Here is a 20259-nt window from a genome sequence, read left to right as displayed (position 1 = left end):
GCATCGATGAGAGTGGTTTTGCCAAACCACCTCTTCCAAAATACAGAAGCAAAACATTGAATGCTGGAAATCTGAAATAAAAAACAATACTGGAAATACTCAGCGGGTCTGGAAGCATCTGTGAAAAGGGAAAAAACCCAGTTCTGATTGATGGTCACAAGACCCAAAATGTCAACTCTGTTTCTCTATCTGCAGATGCTGCCAGGCCTGAAATTTCCTGCATCTTCGGTTTCATTTCTTCCACATCATTGATTGCCCTGTAAACTTTCCCAAATTACATTTTCCTCTCCCAAACCAGGACCGGTGGAAAACAGTTCACGCTGATCTGCCCATGAATTGAAGTAAGAAGTTTAACAACACCAGGTTAAAGTCCAACAGGTTTATTTGGTAGCAAAAGCCACACAAGCTTTCGGAGCTCTTAGCCCCTTCTTCAGGTGAGTGGAAATTCTGTTCACAAACAGAGCTTATAAAGACACAGACTCAATTTACATGAATAATGGTTGGAATGCGAATACTTACAACTAATCAAGTCTTTAAGAAACAAAACAATGTGAGTGGAGAGAGCATCAAGACAGGCTAAAAAGTTGTGTATTGTCTCCAGACAAGACAGTTAGTGAAACTCTGCAGGTCCACGCAACTGTGGGAGTTACAAATAGTGTGACATGAACCCAATATCCCGGTTGAGGCCGTCCTCGTGTGTGCGGAACTTGGCTATCAGTTTCTGCTCAGCGACTCTGCGCTGTCGTGTGTCGCGAAGGCCGCCTTGGAGAACGCTTACCCGAATATCAGAGGCCGAATGCCCGTGACCGCTGAAGTGCTCCCCAACAGGAAGAGAACAGTCTTGCCTGGTGATTGTCGAGCGGTGTTCATTCATCCGTTGTCGCAGCGTCTGCATAGTTTCCCCAATGTACCATGCCTCGGGACATCCTTTCTTGCAGCGTATCAGGTAGACAACGTTGGCCGAATTGCAAGAGTATGTACCGTGTATCTGGTGGATGGTGTTCTCACATGATCTCCACATCATGAATTGAAGACCAGGGCAGCCTTGAGTAACTCACTCGGTGACATTTCCACCCCTTCTTGTGAGGTAACAATGTTTAATGCTGACCCAAGCATATGACCAAAATAAAGCAGTCACAATGCAGAGAATTATTGGACATATTAAGTGCAATCTTACCGGCCATTTACACCCACCGCCACACTCAACCAAATCTCCGTTCAGTGCAGTGGAACCAGAAAATCCTGCTGGCGTGAACAGCTGGAAAATCCCCCCACCCCCAAGGTTTACCTTCGATGGCATAGCACATCAAAATTCTAAATATTATAATAAATAGATTCAGTCACTTTTCCACTATTTTTGAAATTTACTCATTTATTGAACAGATTTTAATACTTAGCAATTTTGCAATTATTACATTGCTTGTACACTTCATTATTAAAAACACAAATGAAAAATATTGAATACTCAAAATAGCAAGTCATTAAAATACATGATTGAGCCCCGTGGCAACTTTACCAAAGCAAGAGAGAAAGTCATAACTGTGCACTCAAGTTTGCTTTATATGTCTGTGCAAAACTGAATTATATACAAAAGAATTATTTTAAGAACATTTTTATGGGATTCTTTTGCACTTGTTATCAGTGATGCAACAGTTACAGCACTACATACAAAACATAATTACCAGTTAGCTATCAAGTGTGTGTGTGTGTGTGTAGATCAGCATGGCTCATAGTGGACATGGCTGCCAACTTAGCCATTTATACTCAAGATTTTCAAATAAACGAAAGTTTTAAGGATGCCACCGTGGCTGGAGTTTCCCTAACATCAGCATCAAACATGTGGTTAGGTACAGTTGATACAATGACCTTCATTTTAACTAATATAAAACTCTACTTACAAATCAACAATTACTGCATCAACATTGCTCCCCTACATCTGGCAATGGTCCTCTGAATTACCCAAGTCATGTATTACTACTTGCTTTTCCAATAATAGATTCAGGCAGCCTGGGTTTGGCAGATCAGAAAAGAGGAGAGCATAAGAGAGAACTAGTCAAGTTAAAGAGAAACTGTCGTCAGGATTCTCTGACTTATGAGCCCTGAAATCTTTGCTGCAACTTTGCAGTATTCCCTAGCTCATCAATATTGTTTAAACAAACAATAGTTCTAAAAGGTTGAGTATTGCAGAAATTTAACCCATTGCCGTTTATGGAAACTTGTTTAGTAGGCAAGCGTACAGCAATTGTAACTACCCAAGATGAATTTCATTAGCTGTAAAGCTCCAAGACATCTTGAGCTTGTGCAAAGCATCATACAAATTAGTTAGTTTCACATCCAGGAACTTTATATTTAAAATACATCGGTTCAGAATTTCCTGAAAACTTCTATTGCAGCAATGGTGTGTCTACATTGGAAACCTGTTTCCCAGGGTAAGAGCTGGAGGACGATATGGTGTGGGGCAAACTGGCTAACCCTATTCTAATTTACTAGAACATTTGTCAATTTGGTCAAAGCGCTCTTTACCGAACAAAGTCCTCCAAAACTTAGTAACAGTTGTGACTCTATTTAAAACAGCTGCAAGCACAGCTTTCTTGAAGTCATTCTATTTTGTGATATTCAGTTATCTCAAGAAATCTAGGCATAGATGGGCCCGATATTACCTTCTGGTGGAATATCACTCAGGAATCTCAGTCATGCAGGACTACATGCAGCTTGTTTTTTGTACTTTAGAATGATTTTTTTCCAGTTATTTGGTTGTTACTTTGCTTGAATTCATGTTGCACATCCAAAGGCTAGTTGATTCCTGATACTAGTACAGTAGGAATCTCACTCTATACAATGCGTTCAGAGTGGCAAAGTAGCTCCACTGGCACACATTTTCCTGTTATTCTAGAGGAGGGTGACCGAGGCAGGAATAATGGTGTGTGACTAACCACGGCAGGAGACAGCAGCAAACATGCTGTTCCTCCCCAACCCTGAAAGAACGGATTTACAATCTCTAGATTTGCAAGTGAGATTGTGAAATGGGTGGAGCAATTTATACATTTGGGATCACTGATTCTCAAGACACATTGAAGCAAAGCAGAAATACAATGTGCAATTGTGCCAAATAACAATGAAGTAGAACAAGAGCATTGTTGTTGCACCTCCCACATCCAAGAGAGTTTTGCCTGTACAATAGCTGCATCGTTTGAATTCTCTAGTATGTGCTGGAGACTTGGATTGTCTCCCCAGCAGCACTGCAAAGGTTAATGCAGCAAAACCAGTGATGTCTTTGCTGCATTTACCAGTATGACCATTTATCGGCTCAGAAAACTCCTTCACGTGTCAGAATTGCCAAAAGATGTTCATTGCTATTTGTGCCTCAGTGGAGCAGTCACATGACTCCTCCAGGGCACTCATTCCTTGTCTTCTGAAGATATGAAAATGACCCCCTAAATGATCATGAAGCAGCTGATTCTTGGAACCTTACAACTGGTCCCAGGTCCTACGACATGAAGATCTTCTCTAGGGCTGTGAAAAGTGGATACATGTGATCCACCAAGCAATGTTACAAAGAATGAAGATTACAAGGCGCAAAGATCATATAGGGCGCAAAGATCATATCAGAGTTCACCGAGGAACTGTGCATGCACAGATTTGACACTTTTTGAGATAAATAATTGAGCAGTGTGTAAAACTGTGCCCAACCTTGGTCACACTTCTTGCAAGGTCCATTGAACGTCAAGTTTGCTGCAATGTGTGCAAATAAGTTTTACAGGAAATTATGGAACACGCTCACATTGGGGAGATTGGTGACAAAAATCAGTGATTCCTGACATGGTTTGTCAGGAAATTCCCACCTATTGTTTAAAAAAACAAATCATGTTATACTTCATTTACAATCCTCCATCATTCTGAATTCGGCCACTACTGGGGATAACAATTTAATCTGTTCTATATTATTTGTCACTCATCCTAACAATGTCCATTAATTAAAAAAAAAACATATATCAAAGTCTGATATGAGTGACAAGCTCCGAAAGGGAAGTTGTAGAATGGTGGCAGCATGTAAACTTAACAGCAAAAGTTACTAACAAATACAGCAAGACAGGTTGTGTGAGAAAATACAAAATATGGTTCATACATTGCAATGCTTGGATATTTACTGCCACAGGTCTTCTGTACGGCCAAACTTGAAAACCAGACCCCTGCACAAGAGAGAAACAAACTTCTTCAGTAAAAAAGTTAAAAGGTTTCTGTATTTCAGTTGCTTAGAATTGCTGTTCATTTTAGTTTTGTCTTTATAAAAAAATTTCAGAATATATTACCATTACTTAAATGCTTACCCAAAGAAGATAAATGCATTTTGGAAGAAGACAGCTATTCCAGGGTAAACATCTGGCTTCTCTAGAAAGAGAAAAGTAATAATCAAATAAATATATATCTTTTAAAAACCTGGAAAAAATGCAAGTTTAGAAAAACAGAAACAGACAGCACCTAAAACTTGGAAGAAATCTCAATTTTCAACATAAAACATTTTGTCTAATCAAGACATAATTATATTCCAAAGATTATTTTAGTAGAGTTACAGAAAGGAGGGGGATTCATTTAACAGCATGAATTTCTCCTCTCACCACCCATCCATAAACAGAAAGTTGTTTTTGATTTGCTTTCCCCTTTATAAATGATGACATATTTCCCAATCCCTCAGTTTTGGGGTGATCCAGTTTTCCATTAATAACCCCACAGCAAACACAAGATAGGATAGGCTCATTTGCCCAAACAAAACGTGAGAGGGGGATGATAACATTACCTCCTTTGCACTCATACACAAGAGAGGAATAGAGAAAGGAAAGATTTAAGGGCAGAGACAAGATGTATTGTTCCACGTGGGTTCCAGGATCCAAGTCCAACATGGTATTCTTTCACAGAGGTCAGTGAGCTGAAATTATCTTTTTCAGTGGGGTTGACTTCACACAAAGGGATAGGCATGCAGAGATAAATCAGTTTTGTCAGCGATGGTACAAACTTTCCAGTAGAAGCTGTGTAGATGGGGCCAGGTGTCCAACCTGGGCCAAAGCTCCTGGTCTGTGATGCTGCTAGTTAGTTGGGAAAATGGCAGACTGAGAGGTTGCAAGGTAATATTACTGGTCCATGTCACATGCCTCCCAGTTCTTCATACTGTCTTTGACAAAGGATATGCAACCTTGTCTGGGTCCTCTCAATTGTGGAATGCCTCAATCATAAAGAATCAAAGGGAAGGTGGCGGGGCCCTTTGTCTTAGCAGACGGGCCGACTCCTGTTGGTCAGCCTGGGTTATGAAATTAGACAGCTTTTGTAAAGCTTTCTTTGAACTTGGTCTGTGCAGCCCACAAGGGGTCATTAGTGGTTTTTCAGAGACAACCATGTGCAAGTTTCCCTGATACTGACAGGTGGCTTATTTTGTTCAAGAGTTACAGATATAAGATTCAGCCATTATAGGTCTTTATCCAGTTTGAAAATTTTAGCGATAGCAATGAGCTGGCCTCATAAGATTATTATATTGGCGACGAGGAGTAAAGCGAGGTTTTTTTCTTCCTTCAGGACCATCTTTACTGTCAAGACAAGTAATCCTCCGGTAAGAAAAATGCTTCTTTTTGGTCAACTTGAAGCCTACGATGCAAGCATAGAAAACTGGCCCAATATGCAGAGTGCATGCATTACTTTTTTTGGGCCAACAATATTGAGAGGGATGAGAAGCAGAAAGTGATCTTGCTGACAGCATGCGGGGTCTCGACCTTCAGTGGAATAAAAAGCCTGACTTACCCGGATGACCCTGACTCCAAAGTCTTTAATGAATTGGTGGACTTGGTTAAAGGCTCTTATGACCCAAAACCTTCCATAATGCTCCAGCGATACCGCTTTGAATTGCAGGGTGAACCCCTGCGGAATCTGTCACCAAATTTCTGAACAGGTTGCAAAAATTGACAGAACACTGTGAATATGGGCCACCCCTGAATGACATATTGCAACATATTCTGGTCTGGAGAATTAACAATGTGACAGTCCAAAAGAAATTATTGGCAGAACCCAATTTGGATCTAAAGAAGGTCATTCAGAAAGCTCTCTCATTGGAGAATGCAGAAAAAGGAGCTCAGGAACTACAGGGGACATCAGACGACAGTGTCCTCTGATTGGGGAGAGGGGCATGCAACATTCATCCCTCAACTGAGAGCGACGGTGTTGGTGAAATATCTCTGAATGCCTGACAGCGGTGGAGCCTGAGTCGTATCACCAGGCAGTCAAAGTAGGTCAGGCACAGCCTTCAAACTCCTCAGGAGCAAATTCCAGAAGGTTCTAGATGCCAAGACAGCAGACTATTGGAAAGGCTGCAGAAGATCAGAACTGAGGCCAAGATGTACGGACAGTCAAAATACATGCTATTTTGAAAAAAGACCAAGGTCAGCACTGGAAATATAATATTACATGAGGATTCAAAGGACAGCCCTCAGATGAAATGAAACACTACTTGACGAAGGTGAGCTCAGCGTTGAGGATGGCATCATCCTCTGGGGTTCCCACGTAGTTATCCTTCACCCAGGGTGATGTCTGATACTTATGGAATTACACCATGGCCACCCTGGGATTTCGAAGATGAAAATGCTATCCAAGAGCTAGGTATGGTGGCCTGACCTTGATGTGGACATTACTGACTTGGTCAGACAGTGTGAGTCGTGCCAAGAGAATCAAAAGCTCCTCCCCTCAGCCTCCCTATATCCATGGGAGTGGCCTGGTACGTCCTGGGTGCGAGTGCATTTAGACTTCACCAGGCTTTTAAAAATTATGGTCAACCCGCACTCCAAATGATTGGATACATCGCATGGGTTCCACCATTTCCCATGCTACCATTGAGAAACTACGATAATGTTTCTGCATGCACAGGATACCCGAAGTCCTGATCTCTGACAATGTCACCGTCTTTACGAGTGCCAAGTTTCAGATCTTCAAGGGAGACTCGCCTTGGAAAGATTATTACAGTCTTCAAGGGACTCCATGTTTCCTCATCATACCAAGAATAAGTTTAAATAAAAAAACACTTTTCCCCTTTTCATGCAGACAGTTAAGGGAAACCATTAAAGTGACATTGCGCTCAGAACTATCAAATTGGAGATCAGTAAACATGGCAATTGTGAAAATTTTCTTTCTTGTCCTTGTACATTGTGTTGAAAATGCACACCCTCTCCCAAAATATATATGTTTAGTTTTAGTTTTGTTTATTTATTAGTGTCACAAGTTGTCTTACATTAACACTGCAATGAAGTTACTGTGAATTTAGCATGGCCAATGTACCTAACCAGCACGTCTTCTGGGCTGTGGGAGGAAACCGGAGCACGCAGAGGAAAGCCATGCAGACACGGGGAGAACATGTAGACTCCGCACAGAGTGGCCCAAGCTGGAAATCGACCCGGGTCCCTGGCGCTGTGAGGCAACCCCTAGTTTTCCAAAGTCCTGTATCGTACCGTAAACACTGTCTCCATTACCCCAAGTGCAATTTTTTTTAAAAACATGCAAAAATTGAATACTCAGGAAATACACAAAACAATGATGAAGTCTAATCTTAAAAGCTCAACCCTGGTTAAATGGCAAAATGTATTAAAAATAACAAGAATTCCTGATATATTGTCTATAAGTGTTGAGAACAGCGGTTAATCAACCTGTTTGTGCCGTTACTTTATTTTAAACCTTTAGGAAGCATTGACAGAGAAGTAACCTAACACAAAAACTAGCAACAAATCACAGCTAATTGTTTGGGTTTCAGCATCAGTTTCCGAAGACTAAGGAAATTTGGCATGTCATCTACGACTCCCACCAACTTTTGCAGATGCACCATAGAAAGCATTCTTTCCAGTTGTATCACAGCTTGGTATGGCTCCTGCTCTGCCCAAGACTGCAAGAAACTACAAAGGGTCGTGAATGAAGCCCAGTACATCACGCAAACCAGCCTCCCATCCGTTGACTCTGTCTGCACTTCCCACTGCCTCAGAAAAGCAGCCAACATAATTAAGTACTACATGCACCCCAGACATACTCTCTTTCACCTTCTTCCGTCGGGAAAAAAGATACAAACGTCTGAGGTCACGTACCGATGCAGGAATAGCTTCTTCCCTGCTGCTATCAGAGTTTTGAATGGACCAACCTTGCACTAAGTTGATCTTTTTCTACACCCTAGCTATGACTGTTCATTCTGCACTCTCTCCTTTCCTTCTTTATGAACGGTATACTTTGTTTGTATAGCATGCAAGAAACAATACTTTTCACTGTATATTAATACATGTGACAATAATAAATCAAATCAGTCAGGCATGGGACTAAATAAATGGGTTTCAAGAAGGCCAATTAGAGGAATAACTTGCATTCACTTACGTGGCACAACATAACCCCCAAAGAGGATCCACATGGATGCAATGAGAGATCCAAATGCCAACATAAAACCAATGAAGAGCCAGATTCGAGCACCTGTAAAATAACAGTACGTATTAGGGTGTGCAGTATACAATTTAACTGATAGCAAGTCATCTGAAATTGATTAAAATATATAGTAGCAACTTCAAAATCAGTCTCGGGAATCTTTCAAAAAGTATGCAGGTTAGCATTAGAGACAGGGTTTTATATTCACAAAGAAGTTGTAAACCATGTGGATTATAGAACATTGTGGCAGATTATTTACCAATCATATTATTTGCCGTAATGGTACTTTTCCGCTATGATAAAAGGACACAAATTATTTTTAATGGACAAGCAAGTTGTAGATGCAATGACTTTCCTAAGCTAGAATTATGTCCTCCTATTACTAGTCCAGTGGATAAGTAAATGCGCAAGAGACATATTCTCCTCTGGCTGACTAAGAGGTGATGTGGAGATGCCGGCGTTGGACTGGGGTAAACACAGTAAGAAGTTTAACAACACCAGGTTAAAGTCCAACAGGTTTATTTGGTAGCAAAAGCCACATAAACCTGTTGGACTTTAACCTGGTGTTGTTAAACTTCTTACTGTGACTAAGAGGTGAGCAGATCCACAAACCTATCCTCTTATGGATAACAGAACTAAATTCTAAAGAAAGATGGTCAGAGAAGAGCACACCCTTCATTAGTTACAATCGTGGTTGGGAATGCTTGGTGCAGGGGCATGTGGTAACTGATATAACAATTCACCAACTTCTTCACAGATTCTGTTAAAGCAGATATCAAACTGAGAGGATTCAGACAGACTCACCTTGATTACAGGGAATCATAACCCATACATTAAAATAGAAACAAAATGTCGAACAGCCAAGAACAGAAATTAACTAGATGCCAGCTCAGAGATCACTTAATTCACTTCATATTATTGATTAGAATGAAACAAAATACCTGTCTGGCCCATACAACCTTCACTATAACCATCTCCACGGACCTGTCCATTTGAAACAGCATTTATCCTAAAAAGAAAAGACATTTTCAAGTAAAGCTTCATTATATTACCAGCATGCGGAGATGGCAACGTAGTGATAACATCATCTGGGGACGTGGGTTCAAATCCCACCTCGGCAATTAGTGGAATTTAAATTCAATTAATGAAAATCTGGAATATAAAGCTGGTCACCGGAATGGTGGCAATTGTCATTGAAACCCAGTTGTTTCACTCATGCCCATTTGGGAAGGAAATCTGCTATCCTTACCCTGTCTGACCTTCATGTGACTCCAAACCTACAGCAATGTGGTTGACTCTCAACTGCCCTCTGAAAAAGGTCTAGCAAGCCACTCGATTCAAGGGGAATTTGAGACAGGCAGCAAATGCTGTTCTTTTTAGTAACATCCACATCCCAATAAAGAATAAATTAAAGAAATTAATGGCATTGAGAATTTGCGTAGTTGTATAGAGTTTTGGTGAGACTACACAGGGAGTATAATAAAGGTTCACCAAACTAATCCCTAGGATGGTGGGATTGTCCTTTGAAGAAATGTTGAGGAGTCTGGGCTTGTATTCTCTGGTGTTTAGAAGAATGAGAGATGGTCTCACTGAAGTATTGATGCAGGAAGGACCTTTCCCCTGGTTAGGGGGTGTCTAGAACCAAAGGACACAGTCTCAGAATACAAGGTGGCATTTAGGACCATGATGGGGAGAAATTTCTTCAGGGGATGGAGAATCTATTTGGATGTCTTTAGCCTAGAGGGCTGTGGAGGCTCATGTCATTGAGTATGTTCAAAGTAGAGGTCGATAGATTTTTACATATCAATGACATCCAAGGGCATGGGGGTAGTGCAGGAAGATGGCGTTGAGGTAGAATATCAGCCATGTTCTAATTAAGTGGCAGGGAAGGTTCGAGGGGCCGAATGACCTACTCTTGCTCCTATGTAGAATAAGCAGTCCTGATGATGCAGATTATATGAGGACAAAAAGGTCAGATCAGAATCAAATAGGATACTGAGGTTTCAAACAGTCTGGTTAGCCCACAAAAGTGACCAACACAGATAGAGAAGCTCTCAGATTCAATTCCTCCTCTGTCCCCAAGTTAGTTGCTCTAAGCCAAGGCAGCAATACCAATGTAACAATTTACCTCAGTCCCATAGGTTGGGAGGAGTATTGATTTATACAATAACCTCTACGTGAAATATATATGTGCAATATTGGGCAAGAATGGGATTAGGCTTGACGATGACTGTCCCATGTTAAACAATCTGTGCTAAGGCTTACATATGAATATTAGCTTGAATGAAGTAACAGAGGCCATTCAGAATCTATGCAATTGTAAACTGCAAGATACTAATGTCTTCAGGAGAGAAAGAGAGGGAATAATAGAATCAGTGGCTTGTGTGGTAGGGGCTGCAGATAATGAGTGTTTTCAGTATTTAATTGAATGGCGTTTTAGCCTATCCAAAATTGAATGGTGGATAGCCAATATGATAACAAAGAGGCAGTGGAGGGGTTGAATGTTGTTAGTACATATCAGGAATCTAATGTCAAATTATTGGATAGAATTCACCAACAAACAACATGTAGATGAGAAATTGGCTGGGCTGAGGATAAATGCTTTCAAGTTCCCAGAGAAAAAAGTGTGGAAAGAAAAGCCATTGCAGGATATTCTCTGGCTACGACAGATTTGAGTAAGAGTGGTACCAGGTGAAGGTCATTCAGATGAACAACACTGGAGGAGGATAGCATGGCAACTGGCTGTAGAGTAGTGGAGAAGGATGATGAGGAGAGAGTGCACTGTGTCAAAGTCAGTGATGTTAAATGTGACTTTGCAGTTCTGTGGCAAAGGCAGAAGATAAATTACAGGAAAGATAGAGATTGATCTGGGTGGGCCCACACCATGTTCAAGACTGTGAAAGCTCATCGTTACTTACATGAGAAATGCAAGTGTTGCTATAACGCCACAGGTGTGGTAGGAGTGGTTGAATTTGTCCATTTCAGGATACTTCACAGCAGCATCAATGATAACCCACCAGCCTGTGAAAAACTAGAGAAACAAAATGCTTCAAAATGCCATAAGCGGATAGTTAAGCAAAATCTAAAATCCATTTTTCCACATTTTTATTAGAATTGGCATATTTCCAAGCACAAATACAATACCTTGGGATAAAAAAGGCGAAGAAGGCACAACAAAAATTGTTCACCCAAAGAGAGCACGCCAACACAGACAAAAGCTCTCAGATTAATTTTCTCCTCTGTCCCCAAATTAGTTGCTCTAAGTCAAGGCATTAATACCAATGTTACAATTTGCTGAGGCAAAAGTCCCATAGGTTGGGAGGAGTGTTGATTAATACAATGTGAAATATATATGCACAACATTGGGGAAGAATGGGATTAGGCTAGGCTATGTTATCCCATGGTTGAACAGTCAATGCCAAGACTTCAATGTGAATATTAGCTTGAGTGAAGTACCACCACCAGAATCTATGCAATTGTAAACTCTAAGGTATTAGTGTCTTCAGGAAAGAGAGGGATGAGATTTTGAAGAGTGGAGGCAGAAGATTTTGTTTTAAAAGATCTATGCATTATGGATGTGAGTAGGCTTCAGGCAATAGTCAACATATTGGACTCGAAACAAACCCGTGAGCACCCTGCATTTAATCTATAACTCTATTTAATTGTAGCAACACAATCATGCACATTAATCTCAGTGATAAGGATGCTACTTCAGTGTGGAATGTAACAGAATAATTTAAACAGATAGCATTAGAGGGATTAAGCAGGCATATTAGAACAAGATTTTCTAGAGCTTGGTTATATCAAGTAATTAGTGCCTCCTCATCACATATAAATCTTGTAACTAAGCTGAATTATCACTTATATAATTATCTTATTTTCAAAACAAAAAAATCAAGATTTGCAGGGTTACATACCAACACACCAGCAGCCATTGACGCAATGGCATTCCGTTTCTCACTCCAGTCAATACATTCACAATCTGGACATCTGATATTATCTAAAAATCCCGACATCCTATAAGGCCAAAGAAAGACAAGCCATACACGTCAAGCCTTTATTTTTTTAAAGAAAACATATACCTAGATTCAGACTTAAAGAAATTACAGAATCAGAATGGTTACAGCATGGAAGGCAGACATTCAGCCCCTCAAGCTTGTATTCGTTCCTTTGAAGAGTAATCCAATTAGACCCACTGCCCTGCTTTTCCCCATATCACTGCAATTAGAACATAGAACATAGGAAAGCTAGAGCACAAACAGGCCCTTTGGCCCACAAGTTGCGCCAAACATGTCCCTACCTACTAGGCTTACCTATAACCCTCTATCTTACTAACTTCCATGAACTTATCCAAAAGTCTCTTAAAAGACCCTATCGAATCCGCCTCCACCACCACGACCGGCAGCCGATTCCACGCACCCACCACCCTCTGAGTGAAAAACTTACCCCTAACATCTCCTCGGTACCTACTCCCCAGCACCCTAAATCTGTGACCTCTTGTGGCAACCATTTCAGCCCTGGGTAAAAGTCTCTGAGAATCCACTCTATCAATACCCCTCAACATTTTATACACCTCTGTCAGGTCACCTCTCCAAGGAGAAAAGACCTAGCTCTCTCAACCTATCCTCATAAGGCATGCCACCTAATCCAGGCAACATCCTTGTAAATCTCCTCTGCACCTTTTCTATGGCTTCCACATCCTTTCTGTAATGAGGCGACCAGAACTGGGCACAGTACTCCAGTTGGGGTCTGACCAGGGTCCTATACAGCTGCAGCATTATCTCCCGATTTCTAAACTCAATTCCTCTATTGATGAAGGCCAGTATTCCATACGCCTTCTTAACCATAGCCTCCACCTGCGACGCTGCTTTGAGCGTCCTATGAACCCGGACCCCAAGATCCTTCTGATCTTCCACACTGCTAAGCGTCTTACTCTTAATTATTTTCTCCTTTAAGCATATATCCAATTTCCTACAAAGGTTGTTATTGAATCTCTACTTTCTTATTAGGCATTGCATTCCAAATCCTAACAACTTGTGTAAAAAAATGTCCTCATGTTGCCTCTGGTGCTTTTGACAATTCTCTAAAATCTGTGCCCTAGTTGGTAACCAGTCCAACGCCGGCATCTCCACATCATGGCTACCAACCATAAGACATAAGAGCGGAAGTAGGCCATTTGGCCCATCGAGTCTGCTTCGCCATTCAGTGAGATCCGATGTAATGCTCAACTCCACTTTCCTACTTTATCGCCACTAAGGGGCAATTTAGCATGGCCAATGCACCTAACCCGCACATCTTTGGACTGTGGGAGGAGCACCCAGAGGAAATCCACACAGACACGGGGAGAATGTGCAAACTCCACACAACCAGTGACCCAAGGCTGGAATCAAACTCAGGTCCCTGGCGCTGTGAGACAGCAGTGCTAACCATTGTACCGTCCTCTGGCACATTTCCTGAATTTAAGGAATCTGGAAAGATTACAACTACTGCACCCACCATCTCTGTTGCTACCTCCTTTAATACCCAGGGATGCAACCCTTCAGGTCCAGGGATTTATCAGCCTTTAGCCCTTAAAATTCTTCAGCACTTTTTCTCTAGTGATAATTATTGTATTTATTCCTTTTCCCCCACCCCCTCCCCTTACCCTTACCTTCTGCCCCTTGATTATTTAGAATTTTTGGAATGTTATTAGTGTCTTCCACCGCGACGACTGACACAATTCTCCTCGTGTCTGCGTGGGTTTCCTCCGGGTGCTCCGGTTTCCTCCCACAGTCCAAAGATGTGCGGGTTAGGTTGATTGGCCAGGTTAAAAATTGTCCCTTAGAGTCCTGGGATGCGTAGGTTAGAGGGATTAGCGGGTAAAATATGTGGGGGGAGGGCCTGGGTGGGATTGTGGTCGGTGCAGACTCGATGGGCCGAATGGCCTCCTTCTGCACTGTAGGGTTTCTATGTTTCTATGACACAAAGTATTTGTTTAATTCCTCTACCATTTCCTGCTTCCCCATTATTATTTCCTCAGTTTCATTTTCTAAGGGGCCTATGCCCACGTTGGCCTCTCTCTTCCTTTTCATACTTTAAAGAAGCTCTTGGTGTCAAGTTTATCCTCAGTTTATCTTCTCCCTTTATTTTTGGTCATCTTTTGTTGGTTTTTAAAACTTTCCCAATCCTTTGGCTTACTACTACTCTTTGCCACATTGTATGCTTTTTCTTTCAGTTTAATACTATCCTTAATTTCCATGGTTAACCATGATTGATTTAACCCCTTCATAGAATCCTTCTTCCTCACTGGGATACATCTTTGCTGCGAGTCATGAACTATTTTCATAAATGCTTGCCATTGCTAATCAACTGTCTTTTCTGCTGAACTCCTTTCCTAGCCCACTCCAGCCAACTCTGCCCTCATTCTTTTCTAATTACTCTTATTTAAGTTTAGCATAGTTGTTTCAGACCCAAGTTTCTCACTCTCATTACCTCATTGTCTATTTTAAAATGGGACATGTTATTAAATTGCAAAGTCTTGTGCCACCTAAAAGCAAAAAGGTTCAGAACAGTTGGCAGCATCTGCGCTCTACTCTGGCATGCAAACAGAACCCAATACAGACCAGACACCATCTGGCACAGTGGTTAGCATTGCTGCCTCACAGCTCCAGGGACCTGGGTTCAATTCCAGCCTCAGGTTACTGTCTATTTAGAGTGCATATCCTCCCAGTGCCTGCGTGGGTTTCCTCTGGGTGCTCCGGTTTCCTCCCACTGTCCAAGGATGTGCAGGTTAGGTAGATTAGTCATGCTAAATTGTCCCTTAGTGTCCCAAGATGTGTAGGTTAGATGGATTAGCCATGGTGGATGTCAGGAGTTACAGGGATTGGACAGGGGAAAGGGCTTGGGGAAGACACTCTGTCAGAGGGTCAGTGCAGACTCAACGGGCCAAATGGCCTCTCCTGCATTGTAGGGAATTGTATGATTCTATGACTGTTATTGAGGCAGTGTGACTCAATATGGAGCTTGCTTGGCCTTTTACATCAGTGTATCAGTGCAGAACGAAAGGAAACCAACAGGGAAATGATCAGGAAAAATTAAATGCATCTGACAAAAATGTGTTTTTTAAAAAACAGGCTATGGCAGCTGTGGAAATTTCTTCCAATAAAATTATTGCAACCACACCATGGCAGATGCTCAAATTTGAACTCAAAAATCTGCAATTAAAAATTTAATGGCGATCGTGAAATCATTGTTGATTGTCGTAAAAACCCATCTGGTTCACTAATGTTCTTTAGGGAAGAAAATCTGCCATCCTTACCTGGTCTGGCCTACATGTGACTCCAGAGCCACAGCAATGTGATTGACTCCTAAATGCCCTCAGGGATGGGCAATAAATGTTGGCCCAGCCAGTGATTCCCACATCCCTTGAACTAATGAAGACATCAACACAGGTGATGATCATTGGCTTAACCTCCAAAAGAGTATAAATGGACGCAGCTAAGGTAGTTGGGGGAAACTACAGGGGGTCTGTAATGCTACTGAGATGTATGAACAATAAACTTGGAGGTCAAAGAAAAGTTGCTGTATCATTCCTCCACCATTTACTATTATTGTTCTAATCAATGACAAATTGTAATGAACTGTCCAAGGGTAAATCTAAAGACAAACAGAATATTCAGAATGATACAAAATCAGTATCAACCTTTAATGGCAAAGACCCCACTTGTGTAGTTAATCAACCAGGTTAGCAAATGAGGGTAAGGGTGCACGTCATGCCAACTGAAAAGATGAACAAAAACACAAGGGAAAAGCAGAAATCCAGTAGACTGGGAGAGCTATAAAAAGCAACATCAGGGTACTGCGGATAGTTGGGAACCTGTCTCGGGGGCAGGGAATTCATATGGTGTTCGTGGAAGTGGAAATGACTAGGGTTGGGAAGCATTTTCCGATCAGGGCCGGTGTGATCTCCTGGACTCGTTTTGATCGCCTCAGGGGGTCGGAGAGGAATTTCCCAGATTATTTTTTTCCCCATATTGGCCCTGGGGTTTTCACTCTGGGTTTTCGCCTCTCCCTGGAGATCACATGGTCTGGAATGGGGGGGTGGGGGTGAGTTAATAGGTTGTGATGAACAAAGCATCGTAGCTGTGAGGGACAGCTCGGTGGATAGGATATTGGTATGTAGATAGGCTGGAAAATTGGGCGGGGATCCTGGATTCAGGATTCAATCCTGGACCAGGGAGCGGCGCGGGCTTGGAGGGCCGAAGGGCCTGTTCCTGTGCTGTTTTGTTCTTTGTTCTTTGTTGTTGATATAATTTGGGGAATGAAAAAGTTGCAAAGCTAACAGCAACTTACAAAAATACACCCAAAGAGTGGTAAAAGGGAATGTGGGCAAGGTTATAATGGAGAAGAAAATGCCACTCTTTTTCATGAGTACTTTATATCCATTTTCACAGCAGAGGAAAAAGACAAGTTATTAGCGACATAAAGAAACCTAAAAATATGAGGTGAGGAACTTAATTGATTTAATTAAATGTTAAAAAATGGTAGTTCGGAAAATAATTGGAATCTAGATAGGCAAACTCCCATTACCCCAATTGTCTACAGTAGACCATATCTGACTAATTGAGCTGACATTTTTTGATGAGGTCACGAGAATGGATACTGGAGTTTGTATATGGACTTCCAGTAGGAATTTGTTATGGTTCCACTCAAGAGATTAGCAAAAATAAGATTGCATGGAATTGGAGATAATTTTGTGATATACATTGCAAAATAGAAAACAGACTCGGGATAACAGGTCCACTTTGATTGATGGGATGATGTCACACAGGGAGCTGTACTAGGGCCTCAGTTCTTCACCATACATTAATGACTTGAATAAAAGGAGTTGTGTATCCAAGTTTGCAGGTGATAGTAAAGGGGCACAGTAAGAAGTGTGGATGTGAGGAAGAAGTTTCACAGGGTGGCACAGTAGCACGGTGGTTAGCACTGCTGCTTTACAGCTCCAGGGACCTAGGTTCAATTCCCAGCTTGGGTCACTGTCTGTGTGGAGTTTGCACATTCTCCTCGTGTCTGCGTGGGTTTCCTCCGGGTGCTCCGGTTTCCTCCCACAGTCCAAAGATGTGCGGGTTAGGTTGATTGGCTATGCTAAAAAAAAAATTGTCCTTAGTGCCCTGAGATGCGTAGGTTAGAGGGATTAGTGGGTAAATCTGCAGGGATATGGGGGTAGGGCCTGGGTGGGATTGTGGTCGGTGCAGACTCGATGGGCCAAATGGCCTCTTTCTGTACTGTAGGGTTTCTATGATTCTTGGGATGTAGATTATGTGAGTAAAATGGAATTGAATGTGCAGAAGACTGAAAAACAAATGAGCATATTTGCCTAATGATGACATGCAGTGGAGAAATGAAGGGATTTAGATGTTCATGTACATTTGTGGGCAGCACGGTAGGCAAAGTGGTTAGCACTGCTGGGTTCAATTCCTGGCTTGGGTCACTGTCTGTGTGGAGTTTGCACGTTCTCCCTGTGTCTGCGGTGGGTTTCCTCCCACAGTCCAAAGATGTGCTGGTTAGGTGCATTGGCCGTGCTAAATTCTCCCTCAGTGTACCCGAACAGGCGCCAGAGTGTGACGAAGAGGGGTTTTTCACAGTAGCTTCATTACAGTGTGAATGTAAGCCTACTTGTGACTAATAAACAAACTTTTAAGTCACTAAAAGCAAGTCCAAAAAGGAAAAACAAAAGGGCCAATGGAAAGCTCAACTTTATTTCAAATTGAATCAATTTTTAAAAAAAAATTCTAACTTGTGCAGACTCTTTGCCAAATCAAACTTGGACACTGACCCCCTTTAAAATGATTAAATATTTGATCGTTTGTCTGAATCTACCCTCTTTCCTCTGCTGGTGAAATCCTGAATGAGGGGGCATAATTTTAAAATTAAAGCTGGACTATTTAGGAATGAAATCAGAAACTGTCTTTCCACACAAATTGTAGTAGATCCCTGGAATTTTTTCTCCCCAAAACTTTGTGAATGCTGCATTAATTGAAATACAACTGATTTTTTCTGATCATGTATATTAACAAATAATGCCACTGCAGTGTAAAAATAAACATACAATAGAAAATTATTACAGGTGTAAATGCCAAGACATAGTGTCATTGATACCTCATACTACTTTAAAAGAAAGAACTTGCACATCAAGTGGCTTCATCACTAGCTGAATGATTAGTGGGAAAGGAGCTACTCAAGGCCACTTTATCCCCACAGCCCCAACATCTCCTTTCACTGCCACAGCGGGCCACACCACTTGAAAGAAAAGGTATAGAGAAGAAAAGAACATAGGGAAAGAGGGAAACAGATAAGAGAGGATAGGAAAAGCAGACAAGATAGGAGAGACAACAACAAAGTTGCATTTACATGGCACAATTAACATTGAAAAATTTCTCCAATGTGCTTTAGAAGCAGTCAAAAATAACCAAGGGATGACCAAAAGCCTGGCAAGAGCTGGCTTCTAAGGAGAGCCTCAAAAAAGGAGAGAGAAATGGAAGCAGTGAGGTTTGGAGAATTACACAAGTGAGAGCCCAAATAATAAAGGCACAGCCACCAAAGCGTCGGTGAAATCATGATGTACAAATGAAAGGAATCAGAGAAGGGCACCAGAAGCTTGCAATTTCAAGGAAGATTGTAGGACTGAAGTAAGTTACGCAAATAGAGAGTGTCAAGGAACTGAAGGGGTTAAATACACATTAAAATTTTAAACTGGTGGCATTGGAAGACTAGGAGTAAGTGTAACCAAACAAAGACAGGGGTGACAAGCGTAGGATGCAAACAGAGTCTTCAATGAACTGACGTTTACGGAAGGTGTAAAATGAGGTACCAGGAGGGAATTAGAATAGTGAAATATAGGAACGTGACAAAAACACAGATGAGGATTGCTGTGACAGATGGACTAAGGGATAGACAAATAGGTCATATTACAGAGAATATGAGATCATAAACTCAGCTCAGGATTGGATAGGATACCAGGATTGCAATAGTGTGTATCAGCCAGAGACAGAGACAAGGGAGCAATCAGTAACAGGATGCAGGGTTTAGCGGAAACACAGGCAGGTGATAAAGAGTGATCATGCTTTATGGTCAATGAGGTAAACTAATTAAGATTATAAAAATAAAAAGAATATTTTCAATGCAGCAATGCAAACATTATTCAATAGTTTGGCATCTGGCAATCTAGAATATTTTAAAAGGTACATACTGTACTCAAAATAAATCAATACCAACTTCCTCCACTTTAGAATCAATATTCCTAAATATAGTGAAATGACTTCAACCTTAAATTAATCTGTGCCTACATGCAGTCAACAATAAAGACCACCAATCCCCACCTAAAGAATTATCTTTTAGATAAATTAATGGCAGCCACATCACTGGAGGATGGGTGTAAGGATGTAACATTACTGAGCCGAGCCTCGAAAGTGAAAGGCTAGGCCCTACGGTGTTGTTGGGATTTATAGTCCTGCAGGACTCCCACTCCTTCCCTAAGGCTAAGCCCAGTCGTGCCCAAAACTACATCTCCCACTGAGGGGGAGGGGCGCATGCGCGCACCCCAAAGCTGCGACGAACCCTATGGCAACGGCTCAGAATATCGCCGTGAACAACAAGAACAAAATGGAAATCAAACACGCGAAATGAACACGTTATACACTTTAAAGGAAACGACCCCACTACGACGAAACGAATCCATACTTGCTCGGTCACCAGTAACTGCGATGGCAAAAAAAACACAACGCTCAATCCTCCCTCGGCAGCGAGATGGAAATGCGCATGCGCGTTCGGGGCCGGGTCGTCACGTGA

At 41.6% G+C, this 20259-nt stretch overlaps 1 protein-coding gene across 1 annotated transcript; it reads right to left on the bottom strand.

Moving 5' to 3' along the window:
- Nucleotides 1-1352: 1352 nt before the first annotated feature.
- On the bottom strand, nt 1353-20245 carry tmem50a (transmembrane protein 50A). The gene is made up of 7 exons (XM_078237935.1): nt 20152-20245; nt 12348-12447; nt 11349-11461; nt 9372-9439; nt 8386-8478; nt 4329-4389; nt 1353-4190 (listed from the first exon to the last, which is right to left on the bottom strand). The coding sequence occupies exons 2-7, from the start codon at nt 12444-12446 to the stop codon at nt 4145-4147; spliced, it is 480 nt and encodes a 159-aa protein (XP_078094061.1). The 5' UTR covers nt 12447; nt 20152-20245; the 3' UTR covers nt 1353-4144.
- Nucleotides 20246-20259: the final 14 nt, after the last annotated feature.

This window comes from Mustelus asterias, chromosome 21 (genome assembly GCF_964213995.1).
Source record: "Mustelus asterias chromosome 21, sMusAst1.hap1.1, whole genome shotgun sequence".
NCBI classification, from domain to species: domain Eukaryota; kingdom Metazoa; phylum Chordata; class Chondrichthyes; order Carcharhiniformes; family Triakidae; genus Mustelus; species Mustelus asterias.
This window is presented reverse-complemented; position numbering and strand designations above follow the sequence as displayed.

Coding starts and splice junctions, on each gene's coding strand:
- tmem50a (XM_078237935.1), bottom strand. CDS start 12,446: ATGTCGGGATTTTTAGATAATATCAGATGTCCAGATTGTGAATGTATT. Junction 9,440..11,348: donor GCAACACTTGCATTTCTCAT/GTAAGTAACGAT, acceptor TTTTCTTTTTAG/GATAAATGCTGTTTCAAATG. Junction 4,191..4,328: donor AATGCATTTATCTTCTTTGG/GTAAGCATTTAA, acceptor TCTCTTGTGCAG/GGGTCTGGTTTTCAAGTTTG.